At 38.1% G+C, this 21394-nt stretch overlaps 1 protein-coding gene across 2 annotated transcripts; it reads left to right on the top strand.

Annotated features, from left to right (window-relative positions):
- Nucleotides 1–120: 120 nt before the first annotated feature.
- On the top strand, nucleotides 121–21124 carry VPS36 (vacuolar protein sorting 36 homolog). Of its 2 annotated transcripts, XM_054215377.1 has the most exons (14): nucleotides 121–306; nucleotides 1496–1564; nucleotides 5078–5148; nucleotides 6455–6569; nucleotides 7778–7867; nucleotides 10054–10140; nucleotides 13375–13407; nucleotides 13520–13597; nucleotides 14004–14138; nucleotides 15054–15119; nucleotides 15707–15771; nucleotides 16231–16315; nucleotides 18790–18866; nucleotides 18958–21124. In XM_054215377.1, exons 1-14 carry the CDS (start codon nucleotides 211–213, stop codon nucleotides 19049–19051), a joined length of 1161 nt encoding a protein of 386 aa, XP_054071352.1. In that variant the 5' UTR covers nucleotides 121–210; the 3' UTR covers nucleotides 19052–21124. The 2 variants fall into 2 exon arrangements, with proteins under 2 accessions (XP_054071352.1, XP_054071360.1); XM_054215385.1 differs by lacking the exon at nucleotides 13375–13407.
- Nucleotides 21125–21394: the final 270 nt, after the last annotated feature.

Genomic DNA, 21394 nt, shown 5'->3' with positions numbered 1-21394 from the left:
GCGCGCGCGGTGCCGGCTGGTGGGCGGGGCGAGCGGCGGGGCCAGAGGCGGCGGCAAGATGGCGGCCGCTCCTCAGGCCGCCGGTAGAGGGCGCGGGGCGACAGGGGATGGGGCCGGCGCCGGCTCCGGCTCGCCCAGCGGCTGCGGGCGGGGAGCAGCGATTGCGGCCTGGTCTGCCCGCGGCAGAGAGGGAGGGGAAGGGGCTGCGCCATGGACCGGTTCGCCTGGACCAGTGGGTTGCTGGAGCTGGGGGAGACGCTGGTGGTCCAGCAGCGCGGCGTGCGGCTCTGCGACGGGGAGGAGAAGGTGACGGGAGCGGCTCTGCGCGGGGCCTGGAGGCGCGGCAGAGGCCAGGGCAGGGGGGAAAGGGCACGGCCGTGGGCCCCAGCCAACGGGGGCGGGAGGGGACGTGACTGTGGGTGGTATCGGGCGAGAGGGGGCCTGGGCTGCCGGTCGGAGATGCGGAGGTTTTGCTCCGGGGCCTGGCAGGGTTGGGCTCTGTGAGAAGGATCGTTCGGGAGAAAATCCAGGCTTTGTGGGACCGAGGAAGGCCTTGGATGGTGTGTGCCCCGTGGAGGGAGGGTTGGCATCCCCACAGGGCGCCTGTAGCTGGTGTCACTGCCATGAAACTTAATGTCCAGTGCTTGGGCCGTCACTGTCTTTCTCTGTCGGGGCCAACCTCACCCCCGTGGTGAGGTTGTCTGCTTTGAGCAAGCTGTCTGCTTTGGCTTGGATGCCATGTACAGGGTGTGGCATACAATTCACAGCCATCATCCTGCTAGCCGTAAAATGCGCTTTAGCTCTGGCCATGGAGTGTGCCCTCTTGCCCTCTGCTCTCATCTGAGCGTGCTCAGTTATTGTTTTGTATCACGCCTAGAGTAACTCGATCTCTCCTCATTTTTCCTCACCAGAATAGGTCCATACTATCATAAAAAACTGTAAAAAACCATGCCCCCAGTTTTACAAGTAGGATGCAATTTGCTAACACAGATTTTTCCAAATACTGATGGCTGTCTGATAAAAAACTTTTCAACAATAAAATGGATACAAGCAATACTCCTATGTGATAGGCCAGAAGATTTCAGACTGTGCGTACCATCTTATTAGGCTGCTTTGCTTTTTTGCATAACTTGTACTTTCTTTGTCAGCAAATAGCGTTCGAAAGCCAACAGCCCTGTTTAAAATATGATATTTAGGAATGTTTATATATCTTGCACAGCATATGGAGGGAGGATCCTTCAGGATTTCCTGGGGGTAGGTTTATACAGTTGAAAAAGGAAGTTTGTGTATATCCATCTAATCGTTTTATACTAATTTTCTCCATTGTAATTCATTTACTGTGCTTTCTGAAAAAGGAGAGTGTTATCAAAATAGTGGCTTGTTGAATCCGATTACTATGTTGTGGTAATGTGTAATGTTTCCAAGATAAGTATTTATGCAAACTTACTGGTTAAATTGGTTGTTGATCTGCTTTATTTTCTATTTTATTTTATAGGTGAAATTTGATAGCGGAGTACTACTCCTTAGCACACACAGACTAATCTGGAGGGATCAGAAGAATCATGTAAGTCCCACTTTTGTCTCTTTTAGGTCATTCAATTGTCAGTTCCATAATAAACATCAGGTAGCTTGCAATGAAAAGACTGTACATGGAGAGGAGATTTTTCTTTCCTTTGTGTGTGTTTTGTTTTACAAGTATAGTCCATTTTTTGTCTCACAGTGGAAAGAAAATTAGGTACAGGAATGTTTTTTCACCCAATTCTTCTTTAATAAAAGAATTGTGCAGAGATGAGGAGGGATGGGAATGAATCATATAAATTTTCCTTTTCTACAGCACAAAATAGAGGAGAAAAGAGCGTGATATCATGCAATAAAAACCATTGGTTTTGAGACTGAAATTGAATGTGTCAGGCAAGTCATGTGAACTCCTCTCCCATGCACCTTGTCTAGCAAGACCTTTTCTTCCTTATTGTTTTCAAGTCCAAGTTTCCGTGTCCTTTCCTCCCACCATGTAGTCCCAGACCATGATTTGATAATTTTTTATGGGTTTTACCTTCCCAACTGGCTCTTCCGCTGGTGAACCATCCATTAATTGAACCAGAACATTTGTCTGTATTGATATGGAGAACTAACTCAGAGGTTAAGTGGCAGCAGCAGATCTACACTGTAATACTGCTGCTGAATGCTTTGTATGATCAAGTCACAGCCTGAGACTGCAGGCTAGAAATGGGAAAGAAAGACTACAAACACATATAAAGTTCTAAGCATAGTCTGTGACAGTGTGCACCATTTTGCAGCTGCAATTGAAGGAGAAGCCCTCCTCAGAACCAGGTTGGATTATGCTTGTTTTGGATACAATCTTTTAGAAATTTAACCCTGGAAGCCAAAGTTTACACAGAGCATGTTCGGTTGACAGCTTTTCAAAGGCTTATTGTATTCCAGTGGACTAGTTTTGCGCAAGCATAGCTGAAGCATTTCTCACACCCAAAGGCCATTCCCTACCAAATACCACGTTCCTGCTCCAAAGCAGGGAGCTACTAAGAGCCTTCTAAAGGTAAGGTCACCAAGGATGTTCTTTATTTGGCAAAGCAATATATTTTTTCTTTAGGGATAGTCTGCAGGAAGAGCAGAACTATTTTTAGTACAAGTTTTTCAAAATGTTTTGAGAGCTGGTCCCCAGGGTGGGGTTACTGTTAAACAAGACAGGGGTTGATTGTCCAGACCATGAGCTATTCTGTATAAATTAACTTTTTTTTTGGCACAGTCGGTGTGAGATAATTTATCTGTGCTAAACTGTCTGTGTAAATTGCTGCTTCTTTCTTCATTAGCATCTCTTCTTGACAGGTGGGCGTGTACTGCAATTTGCACTGCTTCTAATATTCTTACTTTGACTTTTTACTTGCTTGGAGTAACATTGCACATTATGGCTTCAGCAAGTCTAACAACTGTCCATAGCCCCATTCTCTCCTTCCCAACAAAAGGATGACATTTGTTTCTTCTCCCTGCTTCTCCCCCTGCTCCTAGGCCACATGATTCCTTGTACTGTTTTAGAAGAGTACAAGAGATCATTGAATTCGTTAAATCGTCAGAGAAGAAACTTGGACAATAAAAAAGTAGTTTTCTTTTAACAAATTAATTTTACTCAGCAAAGGTTCTGACAAGCTCTAGGCTCAATTAAGAGAAGGGGCAAAAACGTGGCCAGGAGATAAGCAAAAATTACCCAGTTCTGGTCTAATGTAGACCAGTTCTGCTTCAGCAGAGCCAGGTTTGGTTTTTTATGTTAAATCTATGGTATACAAATAACTTTGTTGATGTGGTAAATGAAGCTGATTATTTCTCAAGCTCTTGGGATGGAAGCATGGGGAACACAGTGGTCTTTTATTTTTGTGGTAAGTTGTTGGCCAAGCTCAGCCTTAGAAACCTTAGCTAGCTTACGCAGAATGGAGTTGTAGACAGTCCCCTTTTACAGTGTCAGAAAACTTTAGTAATAAATGATGCACTTGTTAGGTTAACATAGCAAACCTTTTTACAAATAGAGACAGTTGTGTTTTATAGCTGCTGTTGTTACATACCATCTCAGTTGAACCGTGTACAAAATATGGTTATTTCCAAAGTAAAAAATATGTAATTCGTTTAGAGTTTGTTACATAGCTAGATTTGTATAACATTTCAAATCATAAAATGTGAATGTGAGACATCAGAAAAAATATCCAAATAAACTTTGGTTTCATATACCCACAGCATTTTTAATGCATCTCTCTTTTTGTGTCACTTCCTCTTGCTTCTCTCACCAGAAAGGGCTGATTCAAAGTCCTTGGGCTTACAACTTCATAACTTTTTAGCTGTGAACTAAATGAATCAATCATTTTGACAATGTACATACTATATGTAATGGGGCTCTTTTGTAATTTTCAAAAACTTTTTTAACAGAAGCATTGTTTTGCCTGTATTTTAAGTGTTAAGACCTATGTTGGTGTTTTACAAACAGTAACAGTTCTATACATCAACTGTAAAATCTGTGGCCACTGAAGGCTCTAAAGAGCTTGTATTAAGAATTTTTAGAACAGGAAGTACAACCCATGTTTTTTCACCAATGAGAAATTCACACATTAGTCGGAGTTCCTGCATGTATACTTCCCTAATCTCTAATTTAGTGAGTATTTAATCATTTAATGCAAAGAGGAACAATTTTGGTAGTAGGGATTGAGAGGGCCCTGTAACAGTGTTCGCTGTAGCCCGGCGTTAGGCACACCCTCGTGGCAGGTGGAAGAGGGAGGTTTAAAGAGGGACTGTGACCTGTGTTTCCTGTATTCTGGGTGACTGTGTGAATCACCAAGAGGATGTTCACCAAAACAGGACCAGGCACCTAATTAGATGCTGTGAATTGCATCTTGAGCAATTTCTGTCTCAAATGCATATAGGAAGTTTAGCCTGGGTAGGTTAGTCTCCCACAGATGGATGCAGTTTTGTTTCTTGCTCTGTTTTGTTTTTTCTAAAGCGCAGTCCAGTAGATGTGTGTTGAGATGCATTAACTGCTGGATTAAGTCCATGGGTGTGGGATAGATGGAGAAGTTCCTATTTGGTGTTTCACCATTCAAAGGATAGTCTAGTTTTTCAGGTGTTCAACACGTAAAAGAGTGGTGCTTTTGGATATTGTTTTAGCTCCCAAAGTAACATTAATGCAAAAAACTTAAGAACCTGTGAACATTGTGTACCTACAGGGTTAAGCTGCAGTAGTGTAGAAATTTTAGTCTTTAAATTTTGAATTTAAATACTAAAGATTTGCTAAATTCCGGAGTCCTCCTATGAGTCTAGCTTAAGGTGTCAATGTATTGACATTTAAGTTTGTTTTTTTATTACCTAGAATGAAGCTTCAAGTTTGTATTAAATTTTCTATTTATATTTCTCTTTAATATATTGTTTCAATTGTTACCATCGTATTTGTACGGAGTGCCTCAGGCAGCACCAGTAGAAATCCGTACTGTTTGTGAAATGGGGAAAAAGAACACTTGGTTTTAGAGAATGAATAGTCAGGATACGGCTTTAATTTCAGTTGGGTTTGTGTTGCTTATTCCAGGAGTGCTGCATTGCTTTACCTCTGTCTCAGATTGTCTTTATTGAAGAGCAAGCAGCTGGGATAGGAAAAAGGTAAGGTGATAGTCATCGTCTTTTTCAGTTGGATACTTTGCACATGCGTATTATGTGATGTACCAAAGATTATATATTAATTCATGGTGGGTTCCATTTGCAATCCAAGTTTCCAGACTGACAGCCGCAAGGACCTGCTTTCCTCGCTTGAGATCAAACGTGTAAGAGTCATGACAAAGCACTGTTTGATATGATTTGTAAAATAACTGTCTTCTTATCACTAAACAAGTATGTGTTCTAGCTTGCCATTTTCATTTGCTTAGTCATAAATTTTTCTAGGTCTAAATTTGCAAGCTAATTTTAGTCTTTTGTGCCACAGAACTGGTTGGGGATAGAAACTCTGCCAGATCCCATATTATATACCTTTTCATGACCATATGACTGATTTTGAGCATGGAAGTGCTAGCGATGGTTAAAAGGAGTTCAGGTGTTTCCACGCACTTGAATAATGAATTCAGAATGGTATGTGTATAAAGAAGTTTCACAAGAAAAAGAGAAAAAACTATTAACTGGAGAAATATATATGTAGTTGACATCTGCTTGCAGCCTTCAGTCAGATGGGTAAGGAAATATGCTGGGGGTATCCAGAAAAAATCAGGTAATTCACCAATGCTGGAGAAGTCAAGTAAGTAAAGACCCATTAAAAAAGTGTCAGTAAAATGAAATGGGAATGGTGGACTTGTAGTCATGCTGTGGTAGCAGTCTGTTATGTTCCTAAAATAATGCTATCTCAAGGTTTGTTTTGGTGGTAGGTGTCATTTTCAACTGTTATTTCCATGCATGTTACCTTTGAATGTTGGTTTTGGATAAATTCACATACAGTGTTCCTAAGTGACATATACAAGTGGGATAGATTAAACATAATGTTGAGACCTTTTGTTTTCCTGTGACAAACATAGTGTATTTTGGCAATAGGCTGCTTTGGCTGCTTTGGCAGCAAGTCAAAAGCCAAATCGAATGACTACTCGATAGTTGGTTTTTATCTTAACTAAAAGATTTTTCAGAAATTCCTGCTTGAAATGTTAAAATTTGTTATGTTTATTTCTTAAGAATTGCTGGTGTATACATTTTAAATTTGTGAGATGTAGTGGTTTTAGAGGTTATAGTAGTTTTTATGCAAGATCTATAATATTGAGTCAAAATACTTAAATGTTGATGCACAAATGTAAAGCATTATTTGACACACTTTAACTCTTATGTGAGATAAAGTTAATAGAGTCTTTGATTAAATGGCTAACTTTGACCAAGAAATAATTTTTTTAGATATTACAGAAAGCTGCCTCTTTTTCCTTTAACTTTTTTTTAGTGCCAAAATAGTAGTTCATCTTCATCCTGCTTCTTCAAACAAAGAGCCTGGTCCATTCCAAAGCAGCAAATATTCCTACATCAAACTTTCTTTCAAAGAACATGGGCAGATTGAGGTAAGTTTTGTACCATGCAAACTCAGCACATCAGATTTTTGGACACGCTTTTCTCCTCTTGCTGCATTAGTGATAGTTTTCCATGATCTTTCCATGTTTACTTTTGAGGTGGAGCTTTTTCAATACATCCTTTTTGAAGACAAACACTGTGAGCCTTCAGGGTTCCATACTTTCGTTAAATAATGCAAATAGAGTTCCAAAAATGTCAAGAGGCTTTGTTCTTATTTTAGTAGATTTAATATAATCTTATACTTTCTTTTTTAATCTTTTAAATTGAACACAGGATTAAGTCTTTGAAATCTGTTAAATGTTTAACAGAGTAAAGGTTGTTTCTTTGTAGCTAACCCTCTACTAAACAGGAATCAAGCAGCTTCTTCTTAAGCATCTCTCTAATTTTATTGCTGAACACTTTTTGTTGCCTCAGAGCTTTGTTTCAGTTTATGTTTTATAAATCTTTATTGTTTTTACCTATACCAAATTTCAGAGGCCTTGAGCATTCTAAACAACCGTAATATATTTTTAAAAGAAGGCTTAAAAACAAAGGAATTGCACTCTGTAAAGAAATCGCACAGTCTAAGATCCTCCCTTGAAGAGACTGAGAACTCTTAACTTTGAACAATGAAAAAAGCCACACCTGTTCACTGCAGCAAATCAGATTTTCAACTTGAATTAGTTATAAATGTCTTATAAATGCATTTGCTTGATGAGACTCACTTTCATTTCTTTGTGAGCAGTCTTCAGCTCAGAATGAGTGTAGATTTATCCCTAGTTATACCTGTATAGGTGTTTTGCCTAGTTGTAACCTTTATTATTTTAATGTTAATGTTCGTGTCTGAAAATCAGACTTACTGTGCTTACTGGTTACCTAGCCTATCAGTTACACTCCAGATCTTTTTTTATAACTTCAGAATGCTTTCCTGTGAACTCTGAACAACCATAAGAATGGAATAGATTTTCTTTCTGGATTTTGGTCAGTGCGGTATACTAATTAACTAATGCCACCTTTTGCTATTAGCAATAAACAAATACATGTAACTGATCTGTGTGGTTGAATTGTTCTGTGACGTTGTTGAATTAACAGACCAATAGTAATTGGATTGTTCAACTTTCCTTCCTTTTAAAAGCATGCCTTTGAGCAAACCTTGAAATTTTTAACTTTAGCATGTTTTGGAACATTTTGAATATCTGGCACTCTTTACTGTTTGCAGTTCTATAGACGATTATCAGAAGAAATGACACAAAGGAGATGGGAGACCATGCCTACTGGTCAGACCATCCAAGTTAACAAGGATCCACAGGTATGTGTAGAGCTTCTGAGCAGAATCTGTATGTCATCTCTTGTTTCCACTTCTTGCTGCCCCCATATCCTGCATCTGGCATGCCTCTCTAACCAACACGGTGGGCATGTGTGGGAATTCAGCTTTACTTTGCCTATTTCTTCACTGGCATAAATTAGTTTCTCCTTTGCAGTTTTCACCTGATATAGAGCACTGTAGCCTCTCTTCCTTGAGTTGTGTTTAGACTTGAATAGTTGATAATGAGTTTTTTAAATACAGTCAGACAGCACCCCCCCGCACACATACACACTTATGCAAATATTATGTATATATTTGCATATAATTTTATTGAACATGAGAGATCTAATGAAGCTGAAAGATTTTTGGTCTTAATTATAACTTCTGTTTTATTTTTGGTGGCTGGAAGTCAAATACGTACTTTTATATAACTCTTTGGAACATGGAACTTTTATATAACTTTGGAACTTATATATGCTCGATTTAAATGTTTATTCTAAACGGACAGTTGTTACAGAGAATCTCGGTCATATGTTTTTAGATTGTCTTCTTTAGCTGTCTGCATACTTCTAGGTTATAAACTCTCATAAACATGTAGATGTTCGTTCTTCATACGAATATGTTGAATCATAGAATCAGAGAATGGTTTGGGTTGGAAGGGACCTTAAAGATCATCTAGTTCCCAACCCCCTGCCATGGGCAGGGACACCTCCCACTAGACCAGGCTGCTCAAAGCCCCATCCAGCCTGGCCTTAAACACTTCCAGGGATGGGGTATCCACAGCTTCTCTGGGCAACCTGTTCGAGTGTCTCACCACCCTCACAGTAAAGAATTTCTTCCTAAAATCTAACCTGAATCTGCCCTCTTTCAGTTTAAAACTGTTACCCCATGTCCTATCACTACACTCACTGATGATGAGTCCCTCCCCATCTTTCCCGTAGGCCCCCTTTAGGTACTGAAAGGCTGCTATAAGGTCTCCTCGGAGCCTTTTCTTCTCCAGGCTGAACAATCCCAGCTCTCTCAGCCTGTCTTCATAGGCGAGGTGCTCTAGCCCTCTGATCATCTTCATGGCCCTCCGCTGGGCCTGTTCCAACAGGTCCATGTCCTTCTAATGTTGGGGGTCCCAGAGCTGGACACAGTATTCCAGGTGGGGTCTCATGAGAGCAGAGTAGAGGGACAGAATCACCTCCCTTGCCCTGCTGGCCACGCTTCTTATGATGCAGCCCAGGATGCGGTTGGCATTCTGGGCTGTGGTGCACGTTGCCGGCTCATGTTTTGCTTCTCATTAACCAACACCCCCAAGTCCTTCTCCTTAGGCCTGCTCTCAATCCATTCTCTGCCCAGCCTGTATTTGTCCCTGGGATTGCCTGACCCACGTGCAGGACCTTGCACTTGGCCTCGTTGAACTTCATGACTTACTTTCGCACAGGCCCACCTCTCAAGCCTGTCCAGGTCCCTCTGGTTGGCATCCCCTCCCTCCAGCGTGTTGACTGCTACACACAGCTTGGTGATGTCAAATATATGTCAAATATGTGAATATATTAAACATATAGTACTATATGAATGAAATAGGATGATTTGAAGATTGTTCAACATCAAATCACATATGTCCTCCGTTATAAATGTAGTACCTATAAATATAGTTGCATTTGGACTAATGGGGAAGCCTGTACCCTGCATCAATAATCACTTAATGCCTTACCTCCTGTTCTTATACTTAAGTCATAGCAAATCATTAACACCAGTGCTAAGCTTTGCAGTCAGAGATTTGAGGGCTGTCACTACTGCCACTTAGGTACCAGCCTTTCTAAAACATACTTGGCATCAAATGAGAGGTTCACCATCACCTTGAGGTGATCATCTTTAGATACACTCACGCATTTCCACTGCTCTAGTATAGGTGTTCATAGACTGGATCAGGCTATTAAGCATCTTCGTATTAATAGCTTCAACATAATAATCTTATTATCTGTCTAGTACAGCAAATTCATACATGCTTTACACTTAATGTTTATTTTCTTATGCTGGTTTAAAAAATACTTTCAAGAAATACATGAAATATTGTATGCATGATATCAGCTCTTTGGGGGAACGTTTCCTGTCTTCTAAATGTAAGGTTTTTCACAGTGAGGCGGATGAGAAAACTTAGCATTTCCTATTTTAATTCCTTTCATTATTTTCTTTTGCAGGCAGGAAGAATAAGGGCTGTAGGAATTGTGGGGATTGAAAGGAAATTAGAGGAAAAAAGAAAAGAGACTGACAAAAACATTTCCGAGGTAAATACTACTGAAGTTTCAAGGTCAACCACCTGTCTGAGCCATTTACATTCATTCACACTTTCTTGTAGGGGCAGCTGAGAGTATTTATTGGTTTTATTGAGAAGTCTGAATTGATTAAGAGTGCATAATTTATGGTTATTTGCTTTGTTTAACTGGCTTTTTAATATATATAAAGGTGCTTCATTAAAACCATTCCTTTCAAGAAAGTTGTTCTTTGAAACTAACAGTGTGTCTTTATAATATTAACTTTGGTACAGTTAGAAATCTGAGTTCAGTGACTTTTCACCAGTAGAAGCAGAACACAAAGGCAGAAACTATTACAAGTTTGGGTTTTTTTTCCTTCTTTTTTTTTTTTACAGCTAATTTTGTTTTCAATTGAAAATTTAATATATATATTAAGAAGAATGCGCTGATCCAAGTGTCTGCATATTACTGTGGCGAAGTTAGGTTTTCATCTTATAAATATTCCATTTTTAAATGTTAGATTTAGGCTTGCAATTACAGTAAAATGTTCTGCAGTCCAGGCATCAGCAAGATGTTCTGGGAGACCATCCTCTTCCCTAGAAACAGTACAGTAGTTGGATTGCAGATATCAATACTGATGGACAACAGAGGCAATGAATTTCTTCATATATACCTGGGAGCAATATCCTTAAAAATAGTCTGATTCTGTCTTGGTAGTAGAGATTTATACAGATGTACTCATAAACTAAATGCAACAGATTTGTTCTTGTGGCAAAGCTTTACGGGATTCAGTGTGCCACAAAAAAAAAGGCATTCACAGCTCTGATGCATAAGAAAATTATAGTACCTTGCGGGCCACATGCTGTTTCAGATACTGGTAGCATTAAACTTTTTCCTTTCTGCTTATAAGGAACGTAATGAATGAAATTCTGTGTGTAGTTCAAAAGGTATTGTGCTTACATGCATGTGTATATAGTTCAAAAGGTATTGTCTGGTTATTTTTTCCTTTAGTAGCTTTGTCAGAGAGTAAAAGAAATCCATTTATACGTGTTGTATGAACGGAGGAAAACCATGACTTGTAAAATCCTGCCTTCCTCCAGCTTTAAATGTTATAAATGACTTAATTTAAAAAATGGTGCCCTGGCTTCCAGGAAAAGGCTTCCTGCATCTGCTGTTCACTGCTGATAAGAATCCAGTTCTTTAGCCTTTTGTTTATCTGAGGAAGTTCCTGTTAGGTGTGTGCACATTCCCCTTTGTTTCCAGGCCTGCCCTCGGTGAGTCAGGCAGAGGAGGAGTTAGACACAGCATGCTGTTTATTTAGCTAAATCAAGGGTTCTTTTGACGAATGATGTTTTCATGCAGGTTATAGAGGTTCGAAATAAGCTGGGAAAAACCTTGTTAGAAAACTTTGTGTTGATGTCTCATACGAGTATAGTAGAAGGACTTTGATTTACACTAGAGATTTCGAAATCTATTGAAAATTACTGAATTTGGGAGATTAGGAAGTAAGAAGAAATGCTCCAAAGAGAAGCTTTTGTTCTGATAGTGGTAGATCATTGTTATACGATGGTATATTTTCTTTTTTCCCCTTGGATCTAGCTATATCACACTTAATTTTGGATACCTAATTTAGGTTCCAAGCGTTAAGAGGCTAGACTTTCTCCAGTCAGTGGAGAAGCACTGGCACCATTAGGAGAGATTCAGATGAAAAGCCTGGAGGTACCTCTTTCTCTTTGCATGTTGAATCTCAGACCAATAAGCCTCTAAGTGAGGTGCCCAAATGTAGATGGGAGCAATCGGGTCTTCCTGCGCAAATTCTACTAAAATGTGTCTTTCTACTGGGGGATTAGTCAGAATAAACTAGGAATCGCGAGGAAGCAATGGCTAGAAGCTGTAGGCAAGATGTATCTCTGGTCGTTTGACGTACTCTAACTGAAAAACCTTCTTTTCTTGTGGCTGGAGAGGTTGGGTGCTGCTGTCAGGCAAGCTTTAGCTGAAAAGGTTCAGGAATTTTTCTCACACCAGTTGTTCAAAAAAGGTTGTTTTGAAAAGGTTGACTGCCTGTGATTGCTGTCATGTGTTTGAGAGAAGCGGGTGAGAAGGCTGACTGTGTGTTGCTGAGGATGGGAGAAATGAGAGTTGCTTTTTAATGTAATTGCATTAATATAGTTGCTAACTCTTTTTTTTTTTTTACATTTTTTTTTTAAATGCTAGTTGTTTGCCATCACTAAAACTTCTGAATTTCAGTATGCCTTCAGCTTTTATTAAAGTATGTTTACTTAGGCCTAAAAATGCCCTTTGTGGGTTTTTGTAGAATTGTTGTTCTTAAGACCATAGCAGTTTACTAAGCTTAATAGACTTGATATAATTGTGGTTCTATGACTGGTATCCAGTTTATTACATATTTTTTGTGGAAACAAAATAAAAGGTTTCTTAGACTAGAAAAAAAAATGTTTTGTACAAATAATTTTTTCCCTTGCTCTAGCAGGTGTTTTGGTTTTTAGGTCCAACAACTAGAGTTTTCAGAGGATGCTTTTTATATAGTTTTTATCTTGATTTATTTAAATCTGATCATTTGTCTCATGGACCTTATTTAATTCATTTTTTAAACTGTTTTATATTTATTATGGTAGCATCACTATCACGTGATAGTTAAATGAAGATACGTTGCCACACGTTTTCTTCACTTAAGCATACCTGTGAAAGCATATACCCTCTTCCAGTCATTTGAAATGACTGTTTCTTACTAACTTAGTAACATCTATTGATTAAAGTAAAATTGTCTTGTCAGGAGGAGTACTTCTGTAGCTTTACAGCTGGTTTGCTGCTGGCCGGAAACAAATAGATCTCTTTGAGAGAGGGTTAACTGTTGGAAGAAAACCTACCATCGCCACCAAGAAACCTTTCCCCAGCGTTTAGGAGAGCATAATAAACTTGGACAGTTTAATCTTTTCTGGGTCTCAGTATCTCATTCTTTCTTCCTGTTATATGGACTTTATAAATCATATTGAACTAGTGTTCACATACTAGAAAAGTGTGTGATTGATTGATTCTTTTCTTCATTCTTTGTATAATTTTGATTTTAAGACCTGATATAAAACAGACATATCAACCATTTACATAAAATTTCCCACACTGTAACATACTAATCTAAAGGGATAGCAGCTCTTAAGAATTGTTTTGACAGGTGGACAAAGGCAGCTCACTGCATCCATGAAGCTGAATGCTGTAGTTATACTGATCTGCAGTGTCTGCTTTTCATTTCAGGCTTTTGAGGATCTCAGCAAACTAATGGAGAAGGTATGGCACGTGTCACTTACTCAAGTAGGCTTATGCTTGTTTTCTCGGTTTTAAGCATGCTTTTTTTTCTGTTGAGCTGAAAGTTGACTTATCTCTGTGCCTTTCTTGCTAGGCTAAGGAAATGGTGGAGCTATCCAAGTCAATAGCTAATAAGATTAAAGAAAAACAAGGTGACATCACTGAGGATGAGGTAAATGAATTTTGTTTTTAAAGTCAACTGAAATGTTCCTGTGCAAAGCCAAAAGCTATCGGCTTAATACATGTAACGTTAATAAAGAATACTCGATGGTTGGGCTTTTTTGTGTTTTAATTCTACATAAAGTAAAAGTGACTTACTTGTTTGGTGTTAGCTTTTCTTTTGACCCTTTCTTAAAAGCAAAGATTTTATTGCCTTGGTGTAAATTTTTGTATTTTTGACCTTTTGCTGGTCAAAAATAAATTGTAATAAGTCACACCTTCTCTCTGCTAGTAATTGACTTTATTGATAGTAAACTGAACGGATTTATCACCAAAACTGTCTTACAGTAATAAAATCAAAGACTTTTAAAAACCAGAATCATTCACTAGCTGATGTAGTAATTTATTTATTTGTTTAGACTATTAGGTTCAAGTCCTATCTACTGAGTATGGGTATAGCTAATCCAGTTACTAGGGAAACATATGGATCTGGTACACATTACCACATGCAACTGGCGAAGCAACTTGCTGGAATACTGCAGACACCATTAGAGGTAAAGTACCTAATTTTGCACCAGCAGTTTCCATGTGTTGCTGAATTTTGATGTCAATGTCTTTTGCCTGTAGTACTGTGCCTCTTTTTAAAGTCTCAGATTTAGCAGCACAGCCGCCTCATATTTAGTGTTTATGGAAGGAATATATATCCTCTTTCTGAATAAGAAATTTTAAATATAAGTAAAAATTTTTCTTTGGAGTAATGGCATCTCAACTTCTAATTCGCAAAATATCAGTGATGTTTAGAAAATCATACTAGCAGTCTTTCTGCTGTTAGAACAGCCCTGTATTCATCCCTGGCTGCAGAATGTTACTTTTTTAAAGAAAGAATGAAACAACATTGACTTTGAAAATATAAGTAGTCAGTCTTTAAACTGCTTAAAAATTACATATTTTGCAAATATAGCACAGAGTCATTACATAGGTAGTAATTTATCTGAAGCTATTACAGAATTGCAGATTCTCACCAAAAAGTTAGATTTCATGTTGCAGCTTACAAGGCTGTGCATCTACTAAAAAGCATACTTACTACGGTATTTTTGTGAAAGCTATGTGCTATCTACTATGATCAGAATGGAAAACTGAGCGTGTCTGAAGAGTAAAAACAGTAAATTGATTTTAAAGCAGAGAATAAATCACAGGAACAAGGAATTGCAATATATCAAATATATCAATCAAAGTAACTCACAGTCTTTGGATATAGTATCAGCGTTTTGCATTTTAAAATGATTAGAGAAAGATACAACAACTTACCTTTCATGCTAGAAATATGTGGTATTGCCTGGGTAGTTTTTTTCATTAAGGTCCATCATTTAGCTCTTCTGGTTTACCTGTTTAATCGGTCAAATGCAAGTTGAGATACTGTGTTTACTAGATTAATGCTATTTCTCTTACCAGTCTTGTGCTTAACACAGGAGCGAGGAGGGATCATGTCACTTACAGAAGTGTACTGTCTAGTAAATCGTGCACGAGGATTGGAGGTAAGAAATTGGTTTTATATAAATATTTTTATAAAATTTACTTCAATGCTACAAGGTAATTAAAGAAAAAAGGAAAAAATGTTCTCTACCAATTCCTCATTCTACCTGTCTAACAGCATGAAGTGACCAGCCTGTTATTAAAATTAGGGGGTTTACCTTTTTCCTTTCACCTTCTTCCATGTAATGTTTATGTATCCTCTATAAGTTGTGATAACGTATGCTGCTTTTTATAATACCATGTAAAAGGGTAATTCCATCCTGATCAGGAAAGAAAACTGAAAGGACAGAAAATACTAAAGAATGGTGAATGTTTTTTGTTCGTGTTTGGTTTTTGGGGTGTTTTTGACAAAATACATCAATTCTTTCTGTAAACAGGGCAAGAAAGATTACTGTAGAACACATAGTAAGGGAACAAAAAGGAGCATAGAAGCCAAGAAAATAGACTGGACAATAGAAAGGAAGAAAACCAAAAATATTGCGTAGCCTGGTGTATTTTATAGCTGTAGTTATTAAAACTGTTTGGTTTGGTGTTATGTTGTATCCGTGAAATACAAGCTGTGAATAAATATGTTTTACTATTTTAATAGTTGCTGTCACCAGAAGATTTAGTAAATGCTTGTAAGATGCTGGAGTCACTGAAATTGCCACTAAGGTAAAAGCTTTACAGATGTATTTATAAACCGTGGCACTCGTAAGTCAAACCATGGTGCTTGGATGACTTAATATTTTACCTGCAGTGGATTTCTTTGGTTTTTTTAAACAAAGTCATTCTTTGCTTAAATTATGCTGCTGTATGCACCAACATCAGCTCTACGTTAAAACATGAATTTTTAACTATGGTTCACTTTCCTAGGAAGACAACATTCTTTTTGCTTCCGATACAGTTTTTTCAGACTGGGTAAAGTGTTTAGCTGAGACCAGGCATATTGCTGTGCTTTTTTCATTCTTTTCAGATTTTGAAGGTGCTTTTAATGTTAAGTTCATTTTATAGAGCTTTTTAATTTTTTTTTCCTTTTGTAATGTGACTATAGGTGTAGATGCCATTAGAACTGTGGCCATAGGTGATGTGCACAGGGTTTTTAGTTATTTTGACCCTTTCTTTTTATTTTAGGCTTCGGATATTTGACAGTGGTGTGATGGTGATTGAACTCCAGTCTCATAATGAAGAGGAAATGGTAGCTTCTGCTTTAGAGACAGTAAGTGTACTTCACTTCCTTCAGTGTTCTGACCATGCTAGGGAAATTTAAACACATTAGGTATAAAAACTTGAGATACAGGATTTCCTTTTGAGGTTTTGAAATACAGAATATTCCATTTCCAAATCTTCTAGCAGTAATACTTAAATAGCACTTTTCATCTTCAAAGTGCTGTGCAGGCCATAGTCTTAGTCATTGCTTTCTCCTTAAGGAATAAATCACTTTTCCATCTCTTTTCAAACTTCATTAACCTTCAGCCTTCCTCCAAATCTTGTGCACTGTAGGATGAAATTCATGGCATGTATTAAGCACTTAACAGAAGTGGACTTCAGACACCGTACACAATGTGCTTGAAGGCAGTGAAAGTAGCTCTTAAATGTTGATATAGGCAGTTGTTTGGTTTGGGTTTATTTCATGAAATAGCACATTTTATGCGTAACATCTTGTGCTGAGTTTGCCGCTGTGAAGAGCACTCAGTTGGAGAGTAGTGTGTATAGAATCAGGAAGAAAAAATAGTGTCAGTTTCTCAGTGTGGTAAACATTCGTGGACTTGCTACCTCTGGACTGTTTAAAAAGTCCTGCTATCCCATTATTTGATGCATTTTCCTGTGTCTTTTTCAGTGGGATGTAATTTTTTGGTTTTCATAGAGTAGAGGCTGATTTAGTGTATACAAAGTTAAACATCAGAGTCAAAGAGGACTTTGACTTGAGCAGTCAAGAAAAAGTAGCGCTATCACAGAGAACTTTGCACTTGATCTATGGGGTAGACCGTTCAGTGCATTTTGCATGATTGTTTCCATATAGTTTTCTCTCACCAAAAAGATTTTTATATAATTGTACATAGCTGTCTAAAAGATCCCATCATAAATTATCAAAACTAAAATACTTAAATCTTTCAATATATATTAATCCTTTCAGTTTATTATCTTATATATACAGAAAAATATCTAGTCCATCTTGAGGGGTTTTTTTCTGATTATTTTGGGTTTCTGATTGATTTGTTGCCTTCAGTAAGAGTGCTTATCTCTTTGAAAGGAAAGGAAAAACATTTTCTTGATAACAAATGAGGTCAACTGCAAAAAACAACAGATGCTTGATTTATTAGTGAAGTGCCTTTTTTCTTTTATTTTCATAATATGAGACTTTGACTCCATAGAAAAAATACAAGGTAGAGGCTTTGAATGAAGAAGGCAAGCCCATAAGGGAAATGGAAGATGAGATCAGACTTGTGGCCAAAAGCACCCTGTACTTAACGTATAATGTCGAGTAACGTGAGACTTCTGAGAAAAAGTGAAAGAAGTAACAGTTTCAGACAGGAGAGAGATGTGGTTTTGAACAGCTGGTGAAGACAGGAAATGATAGGGAAGTCAAAGGAACCAAAAGTCACCCTTGATGAGAGTAGTGGTTTGGGAAGGAAAGATAATTAATCACCCATGTGCATATGAGATTGCATAGCTGACTTCCATTACTCAGATTTGATCACTTAGCTTCATAAAATCTCAAGTTAGGACTAACTTAATCTGAGTTTCTGTAAAAAGGATACTGCTGAGAATGCCGCAGAATAGACCCCTCCCCAATCAGTTATGTGGGAATCAGGAAATGGCAACTACATCTGGATTTAAAAGTTTGCTTGAATCTGAATCAATGGAGAAATGGAAGAATTATTAATTTGTAGGGTAATAAAACACGTTTTTATGGGAAATTCAGTGCAGTAATAAGCCCTGACTTCACATCTAGTATCTTGAACATCCGCAGGTCCAACCTATGTGAAAACGTTTCATTTTAGCATGCATTTACCAGTGTGGTTGAGACAGAACGAAGTTTTGAGTCTCAAGACTGAATTTACCTTCTGTCTATTTTGAATGTGATGGTGGCTTTTTACTGATGCCACTAGTATGCCATAATCTAGGGTGGGGTATCAAGATTTTTGGATATACTGTGAGTAGTGGGGATATTTTAAATCAACTCAAATTCTCCACTTTCATCTGAGGTAATTTAAATTTGTAAATCAATGACATGTCCTGAACTGCAACCTTTTATTTCCTTGCTCAGTCTTCACTGTTTGCAGAATCACTTGGTACAGTTGGGCTGTATGAATACCAATTGTGACCATAGACTGCAGTCTGTGAGCTATTTTAATTTTTCCACTTATTTTGTTCCAAGGCATTGTTTAAAAAAAAAACTGAAAGATTTTTTTTACAGATTTAACTTTTTTCTGCATTCCTCTTTTATACTTAGCAATTTTCCCAGGACACAGAAAAGGCATTTTTAAGGGGAAATACTCATAATTATTTGTACTTTTTAAAGAGACAAACAAACTACTTGTCTTCGCAAGGGACTTGCTATCAATTTATCACATCACAAAACTAGACCTGATACAGTAGCTGAGAGAACTTCGTTGTTCTTTTAATGCCATAGTTTGTTTATTTGTGTGTGGTCATGTTTTGTTGTGGTTTTTTTTTTTTTTTTTACAGGTTTCTGAAAAGGGTTCTCTCACAGCTGACGAGTTTGCTAAGCTGGTGGGGATGTCTGTTCTCTTAGCCAAAGAAAGGTAAGTAGTTTATTAATAGCTGTGTTTAATAATACCTTTGTTATCCGGTTGTCCTCAAGTAATACAGCACGTCTTCTTTTGCTTTCTCCAGGCTGCTTCTTGCTGAAAAGATGGGCCATCTTTGCAGAGATGATTCAGTGGAAGGCTTGAGATTCTACCCAAATTTATTTATGACACAAAGCTAATGTAGTTTGTGTACAATTTTTTACGTTAACAGCTAAACATGAAAGCAGAGGGCAGAACCCTTCCAACAACTGACTTTAGAATTTTTATTTTGTTAGTCAACTGCAACAGCAATGGACATTGCAATGCTTTACAGTTCTCAGGTATTTCAAGTGCTGAATCCTCTTACGTGGAACTGAAAGGAAACGGGAATCACGGAGTCAGAAGCATGTTAATTGTCTCAAGACGGCTAGCTCACATTTCAAGTTTTATTTGGTGTGCTCTGTAGTTTCTCATTTCAAGAGAAGTCAGATGAAGATTCCATACAAGTGAAAGTGAAGAGAATATCCCTGTAGCCTGTCATGAGGGTCGGCACCCAGAAGACAGGTTACTGCATACTCCAATTTCAGTTTGTTTATGTCTAGAGCAACAAAGCAGACAGATGTATCCGCAGTGATAAGAAAAGTGACTTTGGCGTGTACTGAGGTATGAGGAACAAATTAGTGCAGAATAACCCCTTCTCCCTGAAGTGATGAACAGTTTTCTAAGAGAGGATCTTGGGCTCCTTGTACTTTGAGACAGAAAGAACCTGCTGCAGGAGACATTAACATATATTTATGTGAATTTAGAAAACGTGGTGTTTATTTCGTCATGTCTTATGCTAGTATCTCAGATAGAAGCATTGTTAGCACAGACTTCCTCCCTTCTCTTTCCTTGCCATCTTCCTTCCTGTCTCATTATGTTGCATTTTGGGTGCCCTTTCTCTGTCCTCTCTTTATGTAGCAGCGTGGAGTAGCCTGCTGTCACTCTACCAGACTCTGTGCTTTAATGTGCTTGGTTTTCATCTTGTACTTCCAATGAAAGATCATTTGTTCGTTTCATCAGCCTGTTACCTGTTTTGGAGAGATGGTTCATTTGCTTATATCTTGTGTGCAAAAATTAATGTGCTTTCAATATTGAAGGAAGGAAGAAGACCATCTCCCTGTGTTTAATAGTCATGAGGTATTGTATTGTTTGGTATTGCAGTGTTCACACTGAATGCAATTTGATAGTCTCAGCTTTCATAACTCCAGTGGAGTTGTTACATTACTCAAAGATCTGTTGTTGTGGTAATAATGGTAAGTGGATGTTTATGATCCACATCACTTAAATTTTTGGCATTTTGAAATGACCAGTTTTAATAAACAATGATATTAATTCAAGGTATGGGCAAGGACAACGTTCATGTAAGTGCATTGTGGTTGTAATGGCCAAATTGACATTAGTAAAAAAAGGAGAAAAAGGCTTTTAAGAGCCTGAAAATATCTTCAGGACTATTTTGATGTTACCATAGCTTGGACAAGAGAGCCTGCCAATAACGAGTTCAATGAAGACATCCCTACAGTGATGATGCTTTTGGTTCTAGGATGCTCATTTAGATCCAGGAAATTGTGTCCTCTTACCCTTGTCACGATCAAACTTCTATGCAGTGCTTTCTTTAGGACAGTTTTTCTCTGTTTCATGAAGGTGCTAAAACTAATGCATTTGACGCAGCTGAAGGTTCCACATTGTTCTTACTATGTTAACTTTCTAGCATCATCTCTTCAGGAGCCTTATGGCTTGCTGCTTTTCTTCATCCTCCCCACAACCCACAGAAGAGATCTATGTGAGGTACGCCAAGCATCACACATCTAAGGAGGGACTGAAAAGAGAGACATTCAGAAGCAAGAAGCTGGTTTACGACAACTGTTTCTTTTGTCCCAAACCTGTCAAGGGAAAGACCAGTGGTTTGTGGGCTTGAACCTCTCCCCACAAGGGGGCACGTCTTCTGCAGAAACAACAAAATCAGAAAGGAAATGTTGAGCGTAAACTCCCAGCCTCGGTTGCTCCAATCCTGAGCATGTCATTATCTTAATTAAGCAATAACAATACAGTCTATTTAGAATGATGGTACCTTCTCGAGCTTTTCTTTCCCAAGATTTTTCCTTGTCTTTTTTTTTTTTTCTACAGAGAAGAAATCTATAGGGTAAATTTTATAGCTGGTTTAGAATTTAAACATACACATGAGAAAATGACTACTAGAAAGTGATAAAAATTAAAAGATTTTCTTAAATAGACTGTTCTGTTGGTTTTTTTCCTTCCTAAATGTTTTGGGCAGCTTTAAAATCTTTCCACACCAAAATCTTTTGGTTCAGTGGGGCAGGTTTTTAAAGCGTATCATCTTTTTGCTGTCTTGTTTTGTACCTAAAAGGATACATGATTGTTTTGATCAAAAATTAAAAGGCAGAATTAAATGTAACTAGAATGTCCTAGTTCTGTTGCTGAGTAGCCCATGACCCATCCCAGCCAGAACTGCGAAACTACAGCTGCCTACACAAACACCAGTT

The sequence above is a fragment of the Rissa tridactyla genome, chromosome 1 (assembly GCF_028500815.1).
Source record: "Rissa tridactyla isolate bRisTri1 chromosome 1, bRisTri1.patW.cur.20221130, whole genome shotgun sequence".
Lineage (NCBI taxonomy): Eukaryota > Metazoa > Chordata > Aves > Charadriiformes > Laridae > Rissa > Rissa tridactyla.
The sequence above is the reverse complement of the archived record's forward strand: the minus strand, read 5'-3'. Positions and strand labels throughout refer to the sequence as shown.